This window comes from Musa acuminata, chromosome BXJ2-9 (genome assembly GCF_036884655.1).
Source record: "Musa acuminata AAA Group cultivar baxijiao chromosome BXJ2-9, Cavendish_Baxijiao_AAA, whole genome shotgun sequence".
NCBI classification, from domain to species: domain Eukaryota; kingdom Viridiplantae; phylum Streptophyta; class Magnoliopsida; order Zingiberales; family Musaceae; genus Musa; species Musa acuminata.
In genome coordinates this window covers 46,623,789-46,646,500 of record NC_088346.1, presented here as the reverse complement: position 1 = coordinate 46,646,500, position 22,712 = coordinate 46,623,789, and the positions used below count along the sequence as shown (strand labels likewise).

The following is a 22,712-nucleotide window of genomic DNA, read 5'->3' as shown; positions in this document are numbered from 1 at the left end:
TGGCTACATATGACTTCATGCATGGGTTGACTTGTACACTTAACAATGTTATCATCCCAAATAATCACTTATCACTCGCTCACTCTTCCCTCACCATTGTTATCATCCCAAATAATCACTTATCACTCGCTCACTCTTCCCTCACCACCCTTGCCCTCATCTTCTGCTCATGGTCCTCTTATTTTTCAATCACAATTTTTTCTTTCCACCTTTTTTTTGTAAGTATGATCGGACTAACATGGGTAGCGTATAGATTCGATCAATAATAGAGACGATTAGGATTGACATGATTAGTGATAAGAGCGTAGATATAATCAATGTGAAGAGACGGTCAATAACCAACGACGAAGGTAACCAAGGATAAAATCATCATTTATAAAAAAAAAATTATAGTTTTTATTTTTAAGTTAGGATGCTTCATCAAAATTTCTCAAAACTATATATATATATATATATATATTCACATGCTTGCATTGTTGATATATAACAATTTTGTAAACATTCATATTTAGTTCTCATGTATTCATTATGCTAACAACGAATTTGATGAAAAATAATTAATAATTAATAATAACATATTCCTTGCCTACAAATGTATATATATATATATATATATATATATATATATATATATATATATATATATATAGCATCAAAGTTAAAGTAAATATATATATATATAATACACAGAATAAAAAGAACAATTCTCTCTACTGTTTTTATCTCATGCTTCTTCTTTACGTTATCATTTAGTAATTTGTGAATTAATTAAAATATGTTATAATCAATTTAGGTGACAAAGATGGAATCGAACTATCAACCCACCCACCCCCATCCCCGGCTTGACTACCATCCAACTTGAGAAAAGAAATGGCAACTCAAACACAACCTCTGAACTTATTCTACTTTGATTATGATCCAACGTTTTGAACGGTTCCACACGAAAAGGTCAACACCGTCGAAGAGTTGATGTTAGATTGCGACACATTTGGCTTAATACTCTACTATTTATATGTACCTCGAATACTTCAAAGTACTTCTCTATATTATATTGAATATTCAATATACATATATATATATATATATATATATATATACATATCACATAAAAAAAAAGGGAATAAAGCTATTGAATCTATTGAGAAAGCACCCCTTCTCTCTATCTCCATCGTAAGAGGAACAAGAGAAGTGACACTGATTCCATGCTACTGTGGTCTCGTGGAAAGATGTGCAAGTACGTGCTGCAGACTCACCACTGTCACGTGCATGGCATGGCCATAGTGCATCGATCACACACTCCCATGCCACCTTGTGCTTGGGAAAACTTTATATATATATAAAATATATTAAAACCTTCATGAAAGCCATTCCAAGTCTCATATAAGTTATTTTATAATACCTCGAAACTTATAGCAACCTTGATAATCATGATTAGTAGAAAATTCAATTAATTAAAACTTAGTCATCGTGTTTTTTTTATTAAAGTTATATATTTTTAATTTAGTGATAAAAATATTATAACCGAGAACATTTCTTATTTATTACCATTCATTATCAATAAATGAAAATAAATATTATAATATTTTTTAGAAATACTATCTATCATACTTTATTTTGAAATATATCAAAGTATTCTAAATTTTCAATCAATATCTTATGAAATTTTAATATATAATAATAATAATATTATTATTATTAATTAAGATTTATGAGAATTTCAAGTAATTAAAATTGAGTTTGTTTGACTGATTTGTGTTGGTTGAGTTTCAATAAAAACTCAAAAAATATTATTATCAATTATTAGTCAATCTTACTTTCATCATTTATCATTTGATAGATAGATAGATAGATAGATCATCATAAGATCTGAATCTTTTCTTCATTATTTTTTATCATAAAAATTTAGTAAGAGTATTTTTTATTTAAAAAATTATTTTAATAAAAATAAAAAAGAAGTATTTCTAAAAAAACAAATAAATTATTTTATTCGGAATACAAAAAAGAATTAGTTTCGCGCCAGGTAGGGGTCGAACCTACGACTTTCTGCTTAGGAAACAGACGCTCTATCCACTGAGCTACAGGCGCTTATGTTATGTTTGCAATATATTTCTATTTAAACAAATGTACACTACAATCTACTTAGATCCCCACATTTCAAAATATAGTAAGATAAAAAAGGAAAATACAATGACAAATAATTCATCACTTATTGGTAGATGAAAACATAAACTCAACCTCATGTACTCCATGATGTAGGGGAGAGATGATCAACAAAGGTTTCAATTCCCAATTCACCGAAACTTGCTCAGTATCACTTGTAAATAAAATCTGATCATACACCACTCAAAGAGATGATGAAGAAACATAATGTGCATTAAACAAATAGCAGACTGAAGATGACACTGAAAGCAGAAGAATGATCACCTATGGTTTGCATCCTTTCTTAGTGTAGATATTAAGTTGATAGGAATGGGAGAACTCATAAAAGTTCTAACATCCCTTGTCTGAAAAAGTTGAAGCCCAGACACAGCACAAGGGCTCCCATCAATGAGGGGTTTGTGAGGGTCAAAAAAGCTGGTCTCACTCTTGGGAACAAAAAGATTGTTCCCACAATTCCAATTCTAATCATCTACATCACATGCATGAGTGAGTAGCATCGGACTCTTATACCATGACAAAATTATGAGTTGGGAGATGATCATGTCTCCTATGAACTCAAGCAGCTATGTAAAGAGGATTTGCAAATGCAGAGATTTGGACAAGATAGCCTGCATTTGCAAATACTACATTAGCTTATTTATGCAAGCACAAGCATCCAGATATTACAAACTGCCAGTTAAGCATTCTACTACATGACATGTTACATCTGACATCCTTTACTCTCTAAAACAAAGGTTGGAAAGTGACATTATGTCTTCCTTCTAATACAAAGTTTGGAAAGTAGCAGCTAACACTAACATGTTAAATACACTACAGATGATGAATGCTCATAAGAAAACCTTTTGTGTATAGGGCATAATGGCTAGCTACATTATAAGGATTGATATAATGAGTTATACATAATTTTGTAAGATAGATGCCAGAAGATTCATCCAAATAAACTTTAGGAACAAGTTTCAAGAAGACCACACACAATACCAACCTTTCATTATCATGATATCATCTCCAAAGCAAATACAAGAAAATACTGAAGGCCATTTTGCTCAAGTGTCATGATGATGGCACCATAGTTTGTTGCATAAATATCAAAGAAAAGAAAATGTAAAGATGTCATCATCTTTGATTAAAATATCGGTGGTCCAACTCTCAGAGCATACATAGGATTGCTTGAACAATAGGGATTTTGTCGAAGATTTTATCTTGCCATATCGTAACACAATCCATATATCATTCTCATTCTCAGTCGAGCATATATATCCGAGAAGCAATATCTTGCACCAGCCAATCAAATCCCTTGAGCAAACCTTCCCCGGTATAGGCACTACATCCCACAATTTGCCAATGCCTGGTTTTGTCCATGGCATCTAAATTTAGTACCTGAACAAATGGAGATCATATTATCGAAGAGGAGCAATGACACTTGAATTTAAATATTTAATAGCTGACTTAGTGCCAGTTTTGAAGCTCATTAAGAGGATACAGCCAAAATCCTGACCAAAAAGAATACTGGAATGAGAAGAATGCATCAAGTGTAATTGAAAAAATTTAATGCCAACTTTGAAGCTCAACAAGAGAATACAGCCAGATTCTTGACCAACAAGAAATACTGGGAATGAGAAGACTGCATCAAGTATGATTTGACATTATTCAAGAAAAATAATGAGATTCAATAAACTAGACCTTGCAGTTCCACAAAGCTCATTTTCAAAAATCTATCATAATATTTCTCAAATTGAATGATCCACAAAATAAAAAATATTAGAAGAGGGAAAAGGGTAATATAAAGATGTTACAGAAGTCTTACTGATGAAATGCACAATCAGCATGTTTGATTTAACCTAGCTGTTGCTAATAGATGATATAAAAGATACAGAAATATTGCAGTGTAAGCATATATCTTCAAGTTTCCTCAGGTAAAATTAAGGGTGGTGACGACTTCTAAAGCCAATAACCCAACGCAACTCAACACATTTAACCTTACCATTTGGTTCAAAGCTCTGGTCCAAGTCTGAAGGCTTGACCTGCCGTAATTAATTAAGGTTTTAACACAAGAAAATTCGTATTACTCAAAAATAAAGACAAAAGACTGTCTAAAATTGGTACAAATGTTCCCAGACAATTCTAGAAACTTTAGAAGCTGTCTGGCAATGTGGCAGGTCTTTGGAGGACAAGCTAAGCACAGAGCTCTCAAGGCCCATATTGCTTCAGTCTGCTTGGGAAAACACATTCTCTGGGCGGAAAGCCCCTACTTAGCTCGGATAATTGCACCATGCCCTATGAGAAAAAAGGTGAAACTGCCCCCCTTTCAGAGAATTAGATCTGATTTGGATCAGCCTTATGTAGCCTTCAAATCCAACATCAACATCAATCCAAGCCGAGTCTGAACCAAAGCCGGTTTGATCTATTTTGACCTTTACAACTATATGTCATGTTTACACATTTAGAAGACCCTTCAAAGATCCAAAAGATTAAATGCCAAATGCAACACATGGATATCATCTGTAATCTTACTTTGACTATATCTGCTGGCTTGAGAGCACCTTGGATATCCTGCTTATTTGCAAAGATCAACAAAGATGCCCCTGATAACCTCTGTCAAAACCACAGAAGATTTATCCATTAGATATTTTATCCACTAAATATCCACAAAAGAAATAAGGAAACAAGCGTTGAGTTCTACTAATTTTTTGTGATAGCCGCATGAAAAATGTGTTCCAAATAGAAATTTAAATTTCTAAAGACAACATCAAGGAATAAGATACAAAGTAATCTCATGTCATTGACCTATTCTTGGAGGCACAAATTTAAGGTGTCTTGCATTTCAGCCTTCACATAAAAAAACACTTCTATGAAGTTGAATATCGATTAACATTTCATGCCCTCTATCAAACAATACAACCTTTCAGAGGCAGATTGTCTGCCTTGACAGTTGACATCATGAGCCACACTGACATCTTATGATTTGAATTGATTATTGAAATGGATTTATGTTTCATATCAGTATATTCTACAAAAGGTCTCATGTTCAACCAAATGAGATCTGGGTGATTAAATTAGACACTGTATATATGAAGGCTATCTTGGTTGCTATATGATAGTGGTAAGGACAAGCCTTTACGTCACAGTAAATTTGCTACTTTACAACATCTTATTATCCACATTGATTGTTGAAATGGATTTATGTTTCCAATCAGCATATTCTACAAAAGGTCTCATGTTCAACCATATTGGAGCTGGGTGATTAAATTAGATGCTGCATATATGAAGGCTATCTTGGTTGCCATATGATAGTGGTATGGATAAGCCTTGATGCCACAGTAAATGTGCTCCTCTACGACATAGATGAGTAGGGTTCAAGCCATAGAAATAACCTCTTTATTTGCAAGGATAAGACTACTTATATCGACCCTCCTCAAATTAGCATTGGTAAGATCTTTGTACACTGTGTTGCCTTTTTAATATAATAGTGGTAAGTCAATAGGAATCTCATAGGTTATCTTTAGAATTAACAACAGTGAACAAAGATGTGATAATAATACAAGAATAAGCAAAATAAAATTGACATGGTCAGATGGACACGTGAGTAATGAAACAAGATGTTGATTAGATAATCACAACATGACGAAAGCATCAAAATATACAACAAAGCAGAAGATACCAACATTAACAAATATCTCCCACAAATACAACAGCCAACAGATGAAGCCCAAAAAAGGGCATAGAAATTGATCTAGTGGCATACTCACACCCATAAACTTAAAGTAACTAGCTATCTTGTGCATCATACAAATACTATCATGAGAAGATATGCTTCAACTTTGAATGGGCAAAGTGCTTAGAATGTTTATCAGCTTGGTTTTTCTGCTGGCACACACACAGCATGTGTCAATATTTAACACTAATATCAGGAAAAACTCGAGCGAATACAAAAGTGTAAAACAATATTTCTTCTTTTCATTGCATCAAATGTTAAGTCAATGTAAGTTCCAACTGCACAAATCACAAGTAATTACACCAAGTTAATTATATGTCTCTGCACAATTAAACCATGCTTGACTTTTTCATGTTTAGAGATATATAATGATCTCCAAGTTGACTATAGGTGAAGAATAGAAAATGGTGAAACAAGAATATCTTCAAATTAAGCTGTGCCATTGCTGACGATGGATATTTGTGGTGCCAATCTTAAGCACGGAGCATGATTCAAACCCAACACATCAACATAAAAGATTTACTGGGAGAAACAAGAGATTGACACAGCACAAAATGAAATATGAAATAATAGTGCTCATTCAGCAAAAACTAAGTATAATGATTTTGAGTTAAATTGAACATTTTAGATAAAACCTGAATAAGAAAAATAACATGATTATAGAACAACCCTTTCACACCCCTAATACTGCAGCCATGTTTTGACCATTGATTGACAAATGCAATAAATATATTTTTCATAAATAAAACTTCCATCAGGGTAAAGAGATGATAAAAGAGGAAACCAATATAATGGAAGAAATATATAGAATAATTATTAATAAACTTCTTACTTAAAAATTTCATTTAGATAACCTGTAACTATAGTGATAAGAAGTCTAATAATAATAATAATAACTAAAACTTGGAAAAATGAGCCAACATGTTATGTGCTATGTGTGCGCCACTATCAAAAGCATTGCCTTCAATGTCAGGATGAAATTTTCTTCCCTAGGAAACAATGCCAACCCCTAGGATCAGAGTTAAAAGCCTCAAAGTAGGATCCAGAGACCCATCCTTTGCATAGACGAACTTCAATGGCCAACTTCATGTAACAAAAGCAAATCGTAGAAGCATCTGCATGTAGCCTTTGCCGACCATGTTACTTCTTTCCAATAGACTTATAATAATTAGCAGTTAAGACTAATAACAAAATGACAGATATTTAAACTTATAAACCCACTCTAAGAATCAAAAGCATAAGAAAACAAACATAATTGATATTTGAATCAATCTCGCACCTCTTCTTTCAAAAGATTCTCAAGCTCCGACCTGCAATCATCCAATCTCCGCACATCAGAGCTGTCAACGACCCACACCAGGCCATCCGTCTGCTCGAAGTAGTTCCGCCAGTAGGACCTAATAGTTTTCTGACCGCCAACATCCCATATGTTGAGGGAGTACCTGCAGGACACCAAGACCAGATCCAGATCATCTAATACCAAGTTTTGATTCTTTTTTCCTCTTTTTATGGCATTTGGAAAGGAGATAACAATATTCGTTTTAGATTCACTTTTTATTTGGAGAAACAACATCGATTCACACAAAGATGTTACTTCATTATTTATTAGTTTGTCATTTCCAAAAGGAGGGAGACTTATAGTTTCACTTCCATTATGATTTTTTGGCCAAATCAAGATCAAACAATCACATCTTGTGCATGCGTGTGTATCTGTGAGAGAGAGAGAGAGAGAGAGAGAGATTAGGACGGCGACTAACTTTTGGTACTTGATGGTCTTGATATTGAAGCCCAAGGTGGGGCTGATGACGCTGGTGTCCTCGCCATTGACCTTCAAGACGATGGTAGTCTTCCCGGAGTTGTCCAGTCCCCTGCGATCCAACCGCGCATCGAGGGAGAGAGAGAGAGAAAAAAGTGAGTGAAATGTGAAGGATGGAGAGAAGCGAAAACACGTACACCATGAGGATTCGCATCTCCTTCTCTTTCTTCTTAATCTTCCTTATGATGCTAAGAAGCCCCATGATTGATCGAACGAATGAACGGGCAAAGCCGACAAGGCAGAGAAGGAAGAAGAAGAGCCGAGGGATCCGATAAGGAGCTACGATCCGAGAAACTTCGGATGCCAGTCTACCCTATAACTCCGCAGCCCGACCCGAAATGTCATCTGGAGCGAATCCTGATCTTAAATCTGCTTCATACAGGGGTTTAATTGTAAAAATGCCACAAATAGCACAACTCGCATTGAGAAGTTCTCTAATCTCGAATCGATCGCATGGACGACTAGAAAAGAGAGAAAACAAAATATATTTTATTATTTTGCAAAATTCCTTGCTAATCTAATTTACCATAATCTGTGATTTAATTGGCAATAATATGGAAACTTGGAACCATCCATTACACAGAAAAAAGTCTCCAACCTTATTGAAGAACAATAAAATTATTGAAATATCACAATCTTCCCCACTTAAAATTGATGATACAACTAAAAGAGTCCATTTTGGGATTTAGAAATGGATCTAATTTGAATTATAATAGTAGAGTAATCTATACCTTGATGTCAGATTATACTGGATCATACATATTGAACATGTATACTTGCTTGATATCATTAAGTAAAATAACAAAAAATAGTCTTCAAATGTACTGATATGGAACTCTAATTTCCAATACTGGTTTATGGTCAGATCAATGAATTTTAATAACAACTACCATATATTTGTGACAAAGAATTGGAGAAAAGATGAGCACATCTTACACGAAATCACCGACTTACTAGCATTGTGGGACAGGAAACACATTTGTCGAACCCGAGAAGTTTGTCCCCAAGGAATTCAATTCACTCTATAATTATTCCATGTTTTGGTTCAGTTTAAATAAAAATCTGCAATAGCACATTTAAACTCTTGGAAAACAAAGAAAAAATAGCCTCCTGGCTTCTTCATTTGGGCAATCATACCAGTGACAGTTCTCCAGCAGCAACCGATCTTTTCATCAATTTAGCCCATGACTCGTTTGTCTCGGTAATAACCTTCAAAGCATAATCCTAAACACCAGAAAGAACAAAAGAATTCAGTAGGAATGAATGTACCCGGTGGGATAATTGCTGCTGAAAATGCAAGTGCTAACCAAAATTTTGCTAGGCTCTACATATTGACGGAAGAAGCATGTTCATTCATGTGCAGTCAGGAATGAACAGAATTAAGATGATGCTTTCTGAATCTGGGAAAGTCGAAACTTTTTAAAGATTTTTCAATCATCAGCTATATCCTTGGGTCCCATATAGACTACTTAGTAACTGGTAGATAAAGAGTTTGTTGGATGCTTGTTACTATCAATGGATGGTTTTCTGATAGAAAACCTCACAGTAGTATCACTCTAAGATTATGCTGATACAAGTGCTGGGCCATGATGGAGATGAAAGTTGCCTGAGACTTGCATGCGTAAGTAAGATCACAACAGGAGTTGTGCACACTGTTCTGCCAATGGACCGGCACAAAATCATCAGGTGCCTGCCGTATTGAGTATATGACCCTGTCAAATGGTAATACTCTGTTTCTCAATCTATTTTGGTTAAAACTAGGTTGACTTTGATAGAACCAGTTGACAATTGCTGAAGACTAACATTTGGATTGATCCAGCATTTGAGTTACTTCTAAGGCCCAACTTCAAGCAGATGTTGAAAAGTGCTCAATTAAAACTATAGGTAGATGGATCTGTTAGAACTTGTAGCCCATTCTAACAGGGCATACATCAGGATTAGTATATCTTTTACTGTTCATCCCAAAAAAAGAAAACAACATTTTACTCTAGTGATTTCAAGTTCAGATTTTGATAAATATAGTATGAATACAACAATCATAAGTAGTATGTGGGTCATGTTGGAACCCATTGTACATCCCAGTTAATGTTTAATCTAACAAACTTAGAAATCATGGATGGTGGCAGCAACATGGTGGACTTTGGCCTTCTGACCCATGTAAGTTGCAGGAATCCTAGTAAACTAGGAGTGAACCTAACTATAACATCAGTGATTTGAAGTGTGGAAATTATGATATAAAGATCAAATTTGTCCCTCATCGAGATCAGTATGTGAGTCATTATTCACCCCCAAAGAGCAATTACTCCTCTTGGAAGGCTTATCCACATGGTTTTGAGATTGGATACAAGATATCAGATATCAACACCAAGCAATACAATTGTAAATATCCATCCAAAGTATTACTCTGCCCCCTTTAAGGAAAGAAGTACATGACCCATATAATAGGTCTAACATAAAAGAAAAAGCCAAAAATTACCACACACAAGCTAAATATGACAAAAACAATGTCCGAGGATCCTTCAAACAATAAGTACATCATGATAAAAATATACTGCTGCATGCAACACGAATAGCAGAATCTAATACCGGGATATATAGATTATAGACCATAAGAACCATAAACTAATTACCTTGTTTGCAGCTTTGTTGCCAAGACCAAATCTATTAGCAGGCTTTCCATCCGGTATCTTGTAGTCTCTGAACCAGTCTCTTATAGCAGTAAGAGTTCCCTGAAGCAACAGCAAGCCAGTGACAAGAAATAATCAGGCACAAAATATCATGGATAACAATCATTGGTTGCATTCCACATGGTCCTAAGTATATAAACTTACCCATTAAAAGATGCATAAAAGGAAAGAAGAGAAACTTACACACAACAACAGAATCACACAATCATCAATGTTTCTACAAAGTAGGTAGAATCAGCTTCCTCCAAACTAAATGAGAACTTTAATACAGAATCTAAGATTTCAGTGTAGCACTCTCTTCTTTTTAACATGACCATAATTTGCTTTGCTGTCTCAGGAACTTGTAAATGGTATACAAACTCATGTTCAACCGAAAGTAATCAAGAAATTTCAGTACATCTTTTTTGCACTTTGTAGCATATCTCACGAAACAGCATAAAAAACTCAGCAACAACAACAACAACAATTTATGAAATAATTAAGATCGAAAAAGTTTTTAATGCAAACTATAAATAAACATTTAAATACTCCTAATTTAACTAAATATATATTTTTTTATAAATCTCAATGACGATAAAAGAACCATGTAGCCAACCCAGATAGTTAGGACTTTATGGCTTCATTGTTGTTGGTGGTGATGGTAACTCAGCAGGTATAACATAACAGTATACTGTTTAATTGCTTGCATTATATCCAATCTGGAATACACAGAAAAGTATAACATGCACTTAAGCACAGAGTAATTGGCGAGATAGAATCAAGGTAGCCCTACATAAAATTCAGAAATGTGCTAAGATACTTGTTAAACACTAATACAGAATAACAGTTGATGTGGACTATGGACAAGGCATTTTCAGAAGCTCTAGAGTCCTAAACAAGTCAAAGGTCCATAATTAAACCTTAGTTGAACATAACCATTCTGACAACTTTACACAATCTGAAAACCATTAGTAGGTTTCCAGTGACTTGGTTACTTTACATATAGATGAATATCCTAATGTAGAATAAACAACAAAAGTGTGGTAACTTTTCTGACTCATCTCCACCTGAAGGTTCCAACAATCTTAACACATACAGAAAATAATTTGATCTGATTTTCACTTAATTACCAAAAAGGTGAATAGATTTGTGAACATGCAGATCAACTTCTCAGTTCTTCTAAATCTTAGCGGGAGAATTTTTAATCTGCAAATAAATCAAAATTAGTCATTTAGTGTAAAAAATCATAAAAATTCTTTGGCTTGTATAGACCAGCCTGCCATTTGCTCAGAATTGTAGTATGCATGATCAAAGAACACCAGATGTTCAAATAGTTAAATGACCACAGTCTATGGGTGTCTAAGGACATTTCAAACTACACAACCTGCAGGATTTTAAGGCAACATATGATACAAACCAAACCTCAACACTATTTATTTAACCATGTATCTGCAACAGAGCAAGGATGTCTGTTATCATGAATCTAGTAGCCTGACACAACAAACCACTCATGTAAGAGCTTCATAGTTTGATGTAAAGAGATATGATATATTTCAAATTTTCAAAATAAATTTACACCAAAAGAAAAGTATACCAGGAAATGTTTCTCGACATCATCAGCATCATTTACAAGTGAAGCTCGAGGATCATCCAATGAAATAGCAACAATCTTCCAGTCAAGCTCCCCTTCGTCAATCATAGCTAAAGCAGCCAAGGGCTTCACCTTGAGAATCTCACCAATCTTAGCCTGTCTTTCACCTATCTCAACAACATCAACTGGAAATTGGAGAATTTCAGCAGAGGAACCAGGATCTTGCTACACTATAAAAATCAACAAGCAACATTGAACTCGAAAAATAGGAAGTGGTTCTTATGAACCTGGATCATTATCTCCCAAAGCCCCTTCGACTTCTGCATTAGCAAAAGATGGGTCTTCCCACGTCTGTGGAAGTAATCCATAGTTCCAGTTTATGTTGTACCTGAAATTGAAAATGAACAATCAAACAACTAGGCTCTCAAATTTAGAATATGTGCAAGAACCTTCATAGGTGAGGTGATATTGCCCTTTCGAGTATGATCTACTTTTTACATGATTTGGCATTTCTCGCTAAATTCTGAAGCCTGCTGAGCAAATTTGTGACCTTGTATCTGCCAAACTTTCTCACGTATTTGTATAGGTAGGCATGGCCTTGTTCATATATAAAAAAAAAGAACTCTCACAATAATGCAATTCCTATGGTCAATCTTGTCAACCCATTTCTTCCCATACCCTTATGTTATATTAAATTCAGGCATTTACATCTCTAGACTGCTCATCTAAATGCATCTAATCCACATATTTTTTAAAGTGTGTAAGTTGTAAGAGTTACTTCAGTTTAGTAAAATCATTTGATATGTGAAAGCCACAATGATTTAATTTGGAAAAACAGGACTCATACATTATACTCATTAATGTGGTTAACAGGCCTATGACAATGAACTTGTCATCTGAAGAGACAAGGATTTTAACTTCTGGTAGCACATAGCAACAAGATCTAATTCACAGACGTATGTTGACTTAAACTTAGCAGACTTTGTCTAAATTTTCACCTTTGAATAACTAAAATTCAACGTGGCAGAGTAAATTCAGCATAACTCCTGTCGGGGCAATCCTAAAATAGATGTAGATTACATATTGGGGATTGTCATATTGGTGTTGGGACTAATGCAAATATGAATAGCCATATTGGAGATTGTCTACATTCTCGATTAACTTCATAGCAAATGCCACAATCTCTGAATAGTTCTGAAAGATAGACTATTACTATTACGATACAATCACCAAAAACTCCACTCTTATTAGGTTTATGATTGACAGTTCATTATTTTATCTGTCTCAAATATCAAACTCTTCACTGAGCTAATCAGTTTCACAGCATTATCCCAGGCTGACGAAAAACCAAAATCCATGATATTTTCAGGTCAACATCTCGGAATTAACAGTTAAAACAAACAATAAGCAATCTAAGCGAAAAGAAAAGAGAATAAGAGAAGTGATTGAGATGTAAAATGATCTCACGGGTAGTATCGAAGCTTCCCTTTCTTGGTGTCCTGCTTTATAGGCGTGTACGGCTCGTCGGTGGCCACCTCCATCTTCGCACTCGTCTCCTTGGGGATCTCCACCACGAAGTTGAAGACCCCGTCGCCCAAGTGCAAGGGCACATCGTGCCACGGCGAGATCTTCTTGCCGGAGCCGTCGAGGAAGAAGACCCGGTAGTCGAGGGTCTCCGGCTGGCCCTCGTCCTTGGCCTGGATGTCGGCCTTGTGGAGGGCGGACGGGGCGACGAAGCGGCGCCGGTGATTGAGTGAGACGGCTCCAGGCCTCTTGGAGAATAGCAAGGCGTGATGATCCGGAGGGGAGCTTCGCCACCGCAGTCCCCGGAGAGCACCGGCGGCTACGGCGGTGAAGCGGGTGGCGGATACGGTAGCCGCCATAGCTCTGGGAGTCGAGAGGTGGTCCGATTGGGAGAAGTACGGAGAGGCTGTCACCACCGCTGCTTTAGTCACGTTAGGGATGAGGTGCGGACGGACTTGTATGAATCAGCGCGTCAAATAGCCCCCAAATCAACGCACATGATTGCATTCGGGTCCATTTGAAAAAAACAGTAAAAAAAAATGAGAATATAAATGGGTAAATTGAAAATGAGAGAATCATTTGAAAAAAAAAGTCAAAAAAAATTTCAAGCAAATTACATTTATATAATCTTTAATTACGTCTTAAATCAACAAATAAAATTTTAAATCTGAATTATTTTAATATTATGTCTACCCTTAAAAAGTATATAAGTAAAAATATAGATACTAAAATTAAAATTAAAATATTATTATTGTGCTCGCTCGCAACGCTTACACAAGAAAGGAGAGGGCACGAGGGTCGCCACCACCTCGATAGGTTCGATAGGGTTCACGGAGGTGGTGATGAGCCTTATGCCCCCTCATTTCTTATACGAGACTTGCAGACAAGCACGATGAGAGTATTGCAAGACATACTATAAAGCGAAGGTAACGACGATCATTTCTCCCCCTCCTTTCTCGTGCGACCACAACCAGAGGACAGGTTACGATAGGTCTAACAAAGCCGACCATAGGTAAAATAGTTATTGATAAAAAAATATATTATATAGGAATTATTCTATGAAAAAATTTTAAAGCTCAAATTTTTTTTTCTAGAATTCACACTTGTTCTTAATCAATTTTATGTCCATCACATCTAATTTCATCATTTTGATTAAGTGTAGTTGGATCATCATATACTTGGATTAGACAAACAAAGGGTGATGTCAGAAGCATGTTTCAAACCCAATCTCTTCCATAATCCAAATGAAATGAACAGCACAAAGCTGATCAATCATGCATTAGATATCTCACACCCAAGTACAAATCAACCTAAGAAAAAGAATCAGCAACCTAAAATTAAAGCCATGTCAACCTAATAAAAGCTAAGACTGCTTGCAACAACAAACCACAGCAACAAAGGTTAGCTACTACTACTCTGCAAGTAATTAGAGTAGCATTTCATCATCTCCTCCTCCTCATGGGGAAGCAATTTGGTGGTTTCTGATCCTGCTTGATCTTCTCACTGGAGTTATCACCTCTTCATCTCTACTGCCCTACACACCACAGAAAAAAGAGAAGGCAACTTCAAGATCAATTCACCAAACATCACTTTATACACCATTAAGAAAAGTAAAAAAAGGATAATATTTAGTTACCTTCTTGGAAGAGAGCTTCTCATAGGTAGTGAAACTTCCATAAGAAATGGAAGAGGATGACACTGTAGAGTCCCTTCTCAGCCTTCTCTCATTGCTTTCAGTCTCTTCCTCCTCGCCTTTTCGGGTTGCTCTCCTCCGGCCAACAGACGTGCTGTTCTGCAAGCTACTGCTGAATTCTGAAGGACCAGAATCCATCATCAGCATGTCCACCACTGGGGTATTCTGGAAAGGAGACCCCCTGGCATGGCCATGGCTCTCACTGCTGCCTGAGACTGATTTGGTGATCACCTTCTTTGTTGGAGCTATCTGGGGATTATCCACCGAGGGAGACGTCTGCCTTCGCTTCATGAGAAGAAAGGTAAAGCATGCAACAAGCAGAACTGCTGAAGACAGCCCAGCTGCCAGCTTCATTGCATGTTTACCATCTGATCCATACATCGAAAGGTCTTGGGATTGGACGGTCTTAGAGATTCTTTCATCACCAGATGCTGAAGGACTGTCTTCATGTGTTTGAGAAGCAGAAGATGATGAACTGCCACTATCACCTTGACCTCCTGCTACTTCATCATGTTGGGTCACAAGATCATGAGGACCAATATCCTGCATTTTCCTGAGCTCCGACTCAATATTCTTCTCGGATTCAATGCCATCAACTATTGCTTCTTCTTCCATTTCTTTGGCATCATCAGCCTCTGCAATCTTCTTCTCACTCTCAAATTCCACAAGGCTGCTCTCTTTAACATCATCATCAGCCTCTGGCTCCACTGTAACATCATTTTCTTCCAGACCTTGTGTTACTTCCATTCCACTCTTCTCATCCCCAGACTCTGTATCATCTTTTAGCTCATCTCCCGAGACATCCACTTCATGTTCTTCCATGCTCTCCTGTTGCACACTTATCTCAAAAGGTTGCTCCATTTCGCTGACCTGATCAATGTGTTCATTGCTAAGCGTTGTTGCACTGTAGCTGTGATCTATGTCTACTTCATGTTCTTCCATACTCTCCTCTTGCATTTCTCCCTCAAAAGGTTGCTCCATCGCGCTGCCCTGATCAATGTGTTCATTGCTAAGCGTTGTTGCACTGCAGCTGTGATCTATGTCTACTTCATGTTCTTCCATACTCTCCTCTTGCTTTTCTCCCTCAAAAGGTTGCTCCATCGCGCTGCCCTGACCAATATGTTCATTGCTTACGATCGTTCCAATGTAGCTGTAATCTATGTCGTCTCTCTGCTCTATATTTGCGGCTGTCAAGTTAGGCATAAAAAAGGGACCAAATTTTTCTCTTGGCAAGGAAGTCAGAGTAGTGTCACGAGCAAAAGAATCGAATGACCATTGGCTCAATTTTCTAGCTAGTTCTTTAAGATCAAGAGCAGCAACAGCTAGGTAGTCCCTTACATGGACATCATCAGTGGCTGGTATTACTGGGGTTTTCAGCATGGAAGATGACAGAATAGGACATCCAAGGAAGGAGCCAAAGATGCAAGCAATGCCCAAAACTAGGAGAAGGGGAGCAAACTTGTAATGCCAAAAGGAGCGACCTTTACCCGTGGATTTGGGGTTGGATTCAGATTCAGGAACAGGGCTTTCACCTGTTTCTTCTTCCATCGCTTCCACCTCGGGGGATGAACACTCGTCATCTCCCGGTGTGGACTGTTGTTCTTCCTCGGTCTGCCCAGGTGTCTCCTCAGAGCTTTCGAAGGAGAAGCTGTCCTCGAGTCGCTTCCCGTCCCCTGCATCCATCAAGTCGCCTTCTTGGTTCAGGTACTGATCGATCCGAGGATTGGGACGGTAGTGGAGGAATCGCGGCCTCGGGGAGAGGTAATTGGTGTGGGGATCGTAAGGAGGAAGAGATGGGTCAGCGTCCAAAGGAGCTATAGCCGCTGGAGAAATGTGAAAGGAGGGAAGAACACCGGAAGAGCGACGGTTCTTGATCTCAGATTCGATCTTTCTTGGCTCGCTGCCGCCACCACCGACGTACGGGGTCCCTTGAACGCCAGAGTCTTGATGCGGCCGCGCACCGAAACTGACCCTTCTCTTCGCAGGAAACTCTTCTGGCGCCGGAGATTCGTCCAAGAGCGAGGTGAGGGAAGACCGGACGACGGGCACGGTCTCGTTCCTCTCCGCGAGGATCCTCCTCTTCGGCGACGCGGCCACGGCCTTGGAGGCGGCGGAGATCGTGGGGGCCATGAAGTTCTTGGCTCCCTTGGCCGAGCAACAAGATGACGGCGCGGGGGACCTCGCCCTGACGGCCGAGGGCTTGGAGGAGGCGCTGCAGTTCAGGTCCCTCTCGTTCTCCCTTTGCTCGAGCGACGCACGCGAAGACGCCGCCAACGCCACTCCCGACTTGCCACCGGCGCTCCTCTGATGGGGCTCTGCAGGCAAGAACAAGAACCAAGAAAGATTCAAGTCGATCGCAAAGGGGATCATCAAGAAGATGTGAGAAGGTTCTTCTTCTTGTCGATGCTTACCTGAGAAGGCCGAGGCAATGGCGGTGCAGCTCTTCCTGGCGACGCTGGCGTCGGGGGTTCTGGGTCGGGACGGGTTGGGGGAAGGCGATCTTGTTGTCGTTGTTGCCATCAGTCGGGGATCACAATGTGCGCTCTCCCTCTCCCTCTCTCTCTCTCTCTGTCACTCACGCGTACTTCTTTCTCTGTTCGAAATTTGAGTCGGACGGCGAAGGGCCTTAGGAAAGATACGGGGATGCCCAATGAAGAAGCAAGCGAGGACCTAACGGCTATATTTATTTCCTTCACAGAACAAAGAAATAAAAGCTACCGCTGTGGGCTTCCGGGTAAACTCGTTTCTCTGCAAGGGCATATGTCCCACCTGGGACCCAGCGGCGGCTTCCAATCGCGGATGCCCAAAGAAGCGACCGTTGTGGGGTGGGCGATGGGATCTATGATTTATTCTATTGGAATTTTCGAATCGGTAGAATAGGAGTCGACTGTTGTGGATTCGACCGTTCAGGACTAGTTAAAGGCGTCCCCTATTTGGTAAACCCTGTCATTTAAAATCCAACTAAAGTTTAAATCTGATGAGAAATTAAAGAAAATGGAAGTATAAATTTATAATAAAGGATCAGATAATTTCTTTCGGATTTAAATTCAGATAAAGAAAATTCAAGACACTCACAGTGGGCTTTAACTCATAAGCTGCAAGAAGAAGCTTTCACCAACATATATATATATATATATATATATATATATATATATATATATATATATATATATATATATATATATATATGGTGATGAACACAATGGCTGATTGCAGAACTACAAGCAGAGGGAGAGGAAGAGAAAGAGAGGTGCTACATACTTTGGGTTTCGGGAGAAGACGACGATGAGCAGAGCCCAGATAATGAAGAAGCCGAATCAGATGGAGGTAAGACGGATCGATCCCACCTTCATCCCCCCTTTTCTCTCTTACCCTGATCATGGTTCGATTCGAATGAAACTGATAAGTAGTAGGTCGATTTTGGTTTCTACGTTTACGAAATTAGAATCGTTAGCTCCAAAAACAGCGATTCAAGAACTGAAATCATCGAACCCGAAATCGATGGTTCAAGAACTGAAATTGATAGTTCAAATTATTGGTTTGAATTATTAGTTTATTTTAAAAAAATACTCCCTCCAATCCTTCCACAAATTTGATTAAGCATTTATTGAACTTTCAAAACTCTTAAGCTTTCTCCTAATCTCTCTTTTAAGCTCTTTAAGTTCTCTTTAATAATATAATGTACACTTTAATAATATAATGTATACTTTGTCTGGTGTTCATTATCCTAGTGCACATTTTTTTTCAGTTATTTATATTAATATTATTGGTGCATTAAAAGAACATCAAAATAATAATGATTTAAATATTATGATAATGACTATGAAATCAAAATAGATAAATTATTTTCTTAAAATTCCACTAGTTTATTTAGTTACACGTGTTTTTAATTAGATTATTAGATTATTTATGTATTAGATTATTTTCTTATTAGATTATTTTCTTATTAGATTATTTATGTATTTATTATGAATACTTTGGAGTATATGTTGATATTGGTGACAAAATTAGAGATGTTAAAAAATTGGTCACTAACTTAATATGACCATTATAGACAATATGATACCCTAAAAATTTTTATATCTACCGATCAAATTAGACGAATAGTAAAATCTTTAGTAGACAAATTTTTTTTTTCTTTAATATCCTAAACGCTAATGGTCATCGTATCAAAATCTTTTGATTGACCCTATCGTGGATGACTCTACACCATTTTGGTCGTATCCGTAGGTCAATTTATCTTCATCATTCCTCTCACTTGACTCTTATGACTTATATGCTTCCATTATCATTAAGAATAAAGGTGATGATGGATTTAAGATATTAGATAAAATAATAATAATAAAAATTAAAAATTAGAATACCTTTAAGGAGAAGTTCAAAAAGATAAGATTTTTTTTAGATAAATCGAAATACATGTATATGTATATATATACAATGAGATAAATCAATGTGAATTTAATTTTTAGAAACCGAATGAGAAAAAGTCCCACCCACCACTTGCACCTCTCTTTATGCTATCAGATATGTTCCATTACTCTATATTCGTTGCTATCTCTTTCAAAGCTTTTCAAGATTCTCCCCCACCAATGCCATGATCACGACATTGGAAAGTGAAGAAGACAAAATAGTTGACATGCCAATTTAAACTATGCATCGAAATTTTCAAATATGATAACTTATTTAAATTGAATCCAAATCAAAATTTTGCACTTAGAATCGGCCTACAAAATTTTCTATCCTTTTCTACTACCCTCCTCTATGACGCAAGGATTATATGAACTTGAGAAAAAATATATATCGAAAAGGAATTTTGGTATGTTTAAGTATTTATTTGATCATGTAAAAAACCACGCACATTGGCCTTTTTTTCTTTTATTATTTTTCTGTAAATATTTATAGTTACATTAATCATATAAATTGTGTGTGTGAGAGAGAATTGGAAGCCGCTCTCAGTAACGCAGCGCATAATGCCAACCCGTTTCGCTTACCTTCTTCTTTGTTATGATCCGATGCTGGGTCTGAGAGTCCTGGTGGGTCCCACATTCTTTTATTTGCAGTCGTGAGGTGGGTAGCCGTGCGGGTACGTTTACCTTCACCATCGACTATCACCATAATGGGCCGCAGCCCAGCAAAGTGCCTTAAGTGCAAGCCGCTTTCTAAAGAGTGGCCCATTAGCGCTATTTGTTTTATGCTTACCTTTGTAGATGTTTGGGTACCCTTCTAGAATCGTACGTGAGTCCTAGTGGGTCCCACTTTTTTGCAAGTCCTGAGGTGGTAGGTTTTCGGGTGAGTTTCGCTGGCCAAGCCACGTGGTTGCGACCTGGCCCCGTTTCGCTCTCCAGCCTCATCTTCGACTTCCGTAACCATATATAGCCACCTCCGCTTAATTTGGAAGCAAGAAATCCCTAGGCACCAAAATATACCGTCATGGCCAACGCCGCCGCCTCTCGCCTCCTCCGCCGCGCCCTCAACCCTGCTGTCGCACGACGTCGCTTCTCAACCGCCGCAGTCGCTGCGGAGATCCCCCCGTCTCCTTTGCCTTCGGCTCCCGGAGAGGAGGAGGCCGGGATGGTCTCGATGAAGGGCGTCAGGATCTCTGGGCGCCCCCTTTACCTCGACATGCAGGCCACCACCCCCGTCGACCCCCGAGTCCTCGATGCGATGCTCCCCTTCTACCTCTCCCGCTTCGGTAACCCCCACTCGCGCACCCACCTCTACGGCTGGGAGTCCGAGTCCGCCGTCGAGGCCGCACGCGCCAGCGTTGCTGCCCTAGTCGCCGCCGATCCCAAGGAGATCTTTTTCACCTCCGGCGCCACCGAGTCCAACAACATCTCCGTCAAGGGCCTCATGCGCTTCCACCGCGCCCGCAAGCGCCATGTCATCACCACCCAGACCGAGCACAAGTGCGTCCTTGATTCCTGCCGGCACCTCCAGCAGGAAGGGTTCGAGATCACGTACCTCCCCGTCCGCCCCGACGGCCTCGTCGACCTCGGCCATCTAGCCGATGCCATCCGCCCGGACACCGGTCTCGTCTCTGTCATGGCCGTCAACAACGAGATCGGCGTCGTCCAGCCCCTCGAGGAGATTGGCCGCATTTGCAGCGAAAAGGGCGTCGTCTTTCACACCGACGCAGCTCAGGCCCTCGGCAAGATTCCCATCGACGTCGAGAAGATGGGAATCGGGCTCATGTCCCTCAGTGGGCACAAGATCTACGGCCCCAAGGGTGTTGGCGCTCTCTACGTTCGCCGCCGCCCCCGGGTCCGGATTGAGCCGCAGATGAACGGTGGCGGGCAGGAAAGGGGTATCCGGAGTGGGACTGTTCCCACGCCCCTCGTCGTTGGGATGGGCGCTGCATGTGAGATTGCGCTGAAGGAGATGGATTACGATGGCCGCCGGATCTCCGCCCTGCAAGAGAGGCTCTTGAATGGGATCAGAGCTAAGCTGGATGGCGTAGTGGTGAATGGGAGCTTGGAGCACCGGTATCCAGGGAACTTGAACCTATCCTTTGCGTATGTGGAGGGAGAGAGTCTGCTGATGGGGTTGAAGGAGGTGGCTGTCTCAAGCGGAAGTGCTTGCACAAGTGCCAGCCTTGAGCCCTCCTATGTACTGAGGGCACTTGGGGTGGACGAGGATATGGCACATACGTCCATAAGATTTGGGATTGGGAGATTCACGACGGAGGCTGAGGTTGACAAGGCGATAGAACTGACAGTACGGCAGGTGGAGAAGCTGAGGGAGATGAGCCCACTCTATGAGATGGTCAAGGAGGGGATCGATATCAAGAGCATCCAGTGGGCGCAACACTAATTATAAGGGGATGAGTTCTAGTCCACATACTTATAGGTTGTGGGGAGAATCGAAGCTTCTGGTGCAGGAGAAGTCAAAAATGAGGGGACTGGAGTTTATTAAATGTAGGATTTATCTGTTGACACTCAGGTTCTACATCTCCTCCTCCTCATTATTGCAGGCGATAATGTGTAAAACCCGGTTATCCTGATGATGCCTTAGCACACATGTAGAACAATGCTTGTATGAATAAAATCTTGTGCAGACTAAGTATTACGGTGCTTTTATATGGCAGAAGAGATTTAAATAAAAGGTTTAATTTTATAGCGTCTTACTGTCATCCAAGGCATTCATGGTAAGATGGCATGCCAAGATGTTTAGTTGTTTGCTACTCAGAATTGCTCTTTAATTTGATTATAATCAGGTCACTGCCACCAATTGTACTTCTAACAGAGTATATAATACCTTCTTTGCGTATACTATAAATTGAATACTAGGAATCATAGTATCTTCTTGATTATGTTGTCAAGTATAGCTACACCTTAATATTTTATTTTGTTATGTGCATATATGTTTTAAGACTAGTGATTTTTATGTGTACAGGTTTTGTAATGTTTTAGAGCTAGACATTTTTTTGTGAACAGGTGTCTATGCCTCGGTTTAGGGGCATTTGCCAATTGGGATAATTACTTATTGTTGAATGCTTAAATAAATAACATTAGAAGGGAAAGAAACTATGTACAGATGATGTATGGGTTGGA

General features: G+C 38.8%; 4 protein-coding genes and 1 non-coding gene across 5 annotated transcripts; 1 reads left to right on the top strand and 4 right to left on the bottom strand.

Moving 5' to 3' along the window:
- Positions 1-2,012: 2,012 nt before the first annotated feature.
- TRNAR-CCU (transfer RNA arginine (anticodon CCU)) lies at positions 2,013-2,085 on the bottom strand. Its single transcript has one exon. It is a non-coding gene; the product is annotated as a tRNA-Arg (tRNA).
- Positions 2,086-3,114: 1,029 nt separating this feature from the next.
- LOC135623674 (ADP-ribosylation factor-like protein 2) lies at positions 3,115-8,063 on the bottom strand. The gene is made up of 5 exons (XM_065126910.1): positions 7,826-8,063; positions 7,630-7,740; positions 7,152-7,314; positions 4,672-4,752; positions 3,115-3,537 (listed from the first exon to the last, which is right to left on the bottom strand). The coding sequence occupies exons 1-5, from the start codon at positions 7,888-7,890 to the stop codon at positions 3,400-3,402; spliced, it is 558 nt and encodes a 185-aa protein (XP_064982982.1). The 5' UTR covers positions 7,891-8,063; the 3' UTR covers positions 3,115-3,399.
- Positions 8,064-8,598: 535 nt separating this feature from the next.
- LOC103999092 (soluble inorganic pyrophosphatase 6, chloroplastic) lies at positions 8,599-13,904 on the bottom strand. Its single transcript, XM_009420748.3, has 5 exons — positions 13,413-13,904; positions 12,233-12,333; positions 11,949-12,130; positions 10,319-10,417; positions 8,599-8,912 (listed from the first exon to the last, which is right to left on the bottom strand). Exons 1-5 carry the CDS (start codon positions 13,826-13,828, stop codon positions 8,820-8,822), a joined length of 891 nt encoding a protein of 296 aa, XP_009419023.2. The 5' UTR covers positions 13,829-13,904; the 3' UTR covers positions 8,599-8,819.
- Positions 13,905-14,714: 810 nt separating this feature from the next.
- Positions 14,715-17,795, bottom strand: LOC135623673 (uncharacterized). The gene is made up of 3 exons (XM_065126909.1): positions 17,574-17,795; positions 15,106-17,477; positions 14,715-15,003 (listed from the first exon to the last, which is right to left on the bottom strand). The coding sequence occupies exons 1-3, from the start codon at positions 17,680-17,682 to the stop codon at positions 14,926-14,928; spliced, it is 2,559 nt and encodes an 852-aa protein (XP_064982981.1). The 5' UTR covers positions 17,683-17,795; the 3' UTR covers positions 14,715-14,925.
- Positions 17,796-20,555: 2,760 nt separating this feature from the next.
- On the top strand, positions 20,556-22,277 carry LOC135623671 (cysteine desulfurase, mitochondrial-like). The gene has a single exon (XM_065126907.1). It carries the CDS (start codon positions 20,593-20,595, stop codon positions 21,970-21,972), a length of 1,380 nt encoding a protein of 459 aa, XP_064982979.1. The 5' UTR covers positions 20,556-20,592; the 3' UTR covers positions 21,973-22,277.
- Positions 22,278-22,712: the final 435 nt, after the last annotated feature.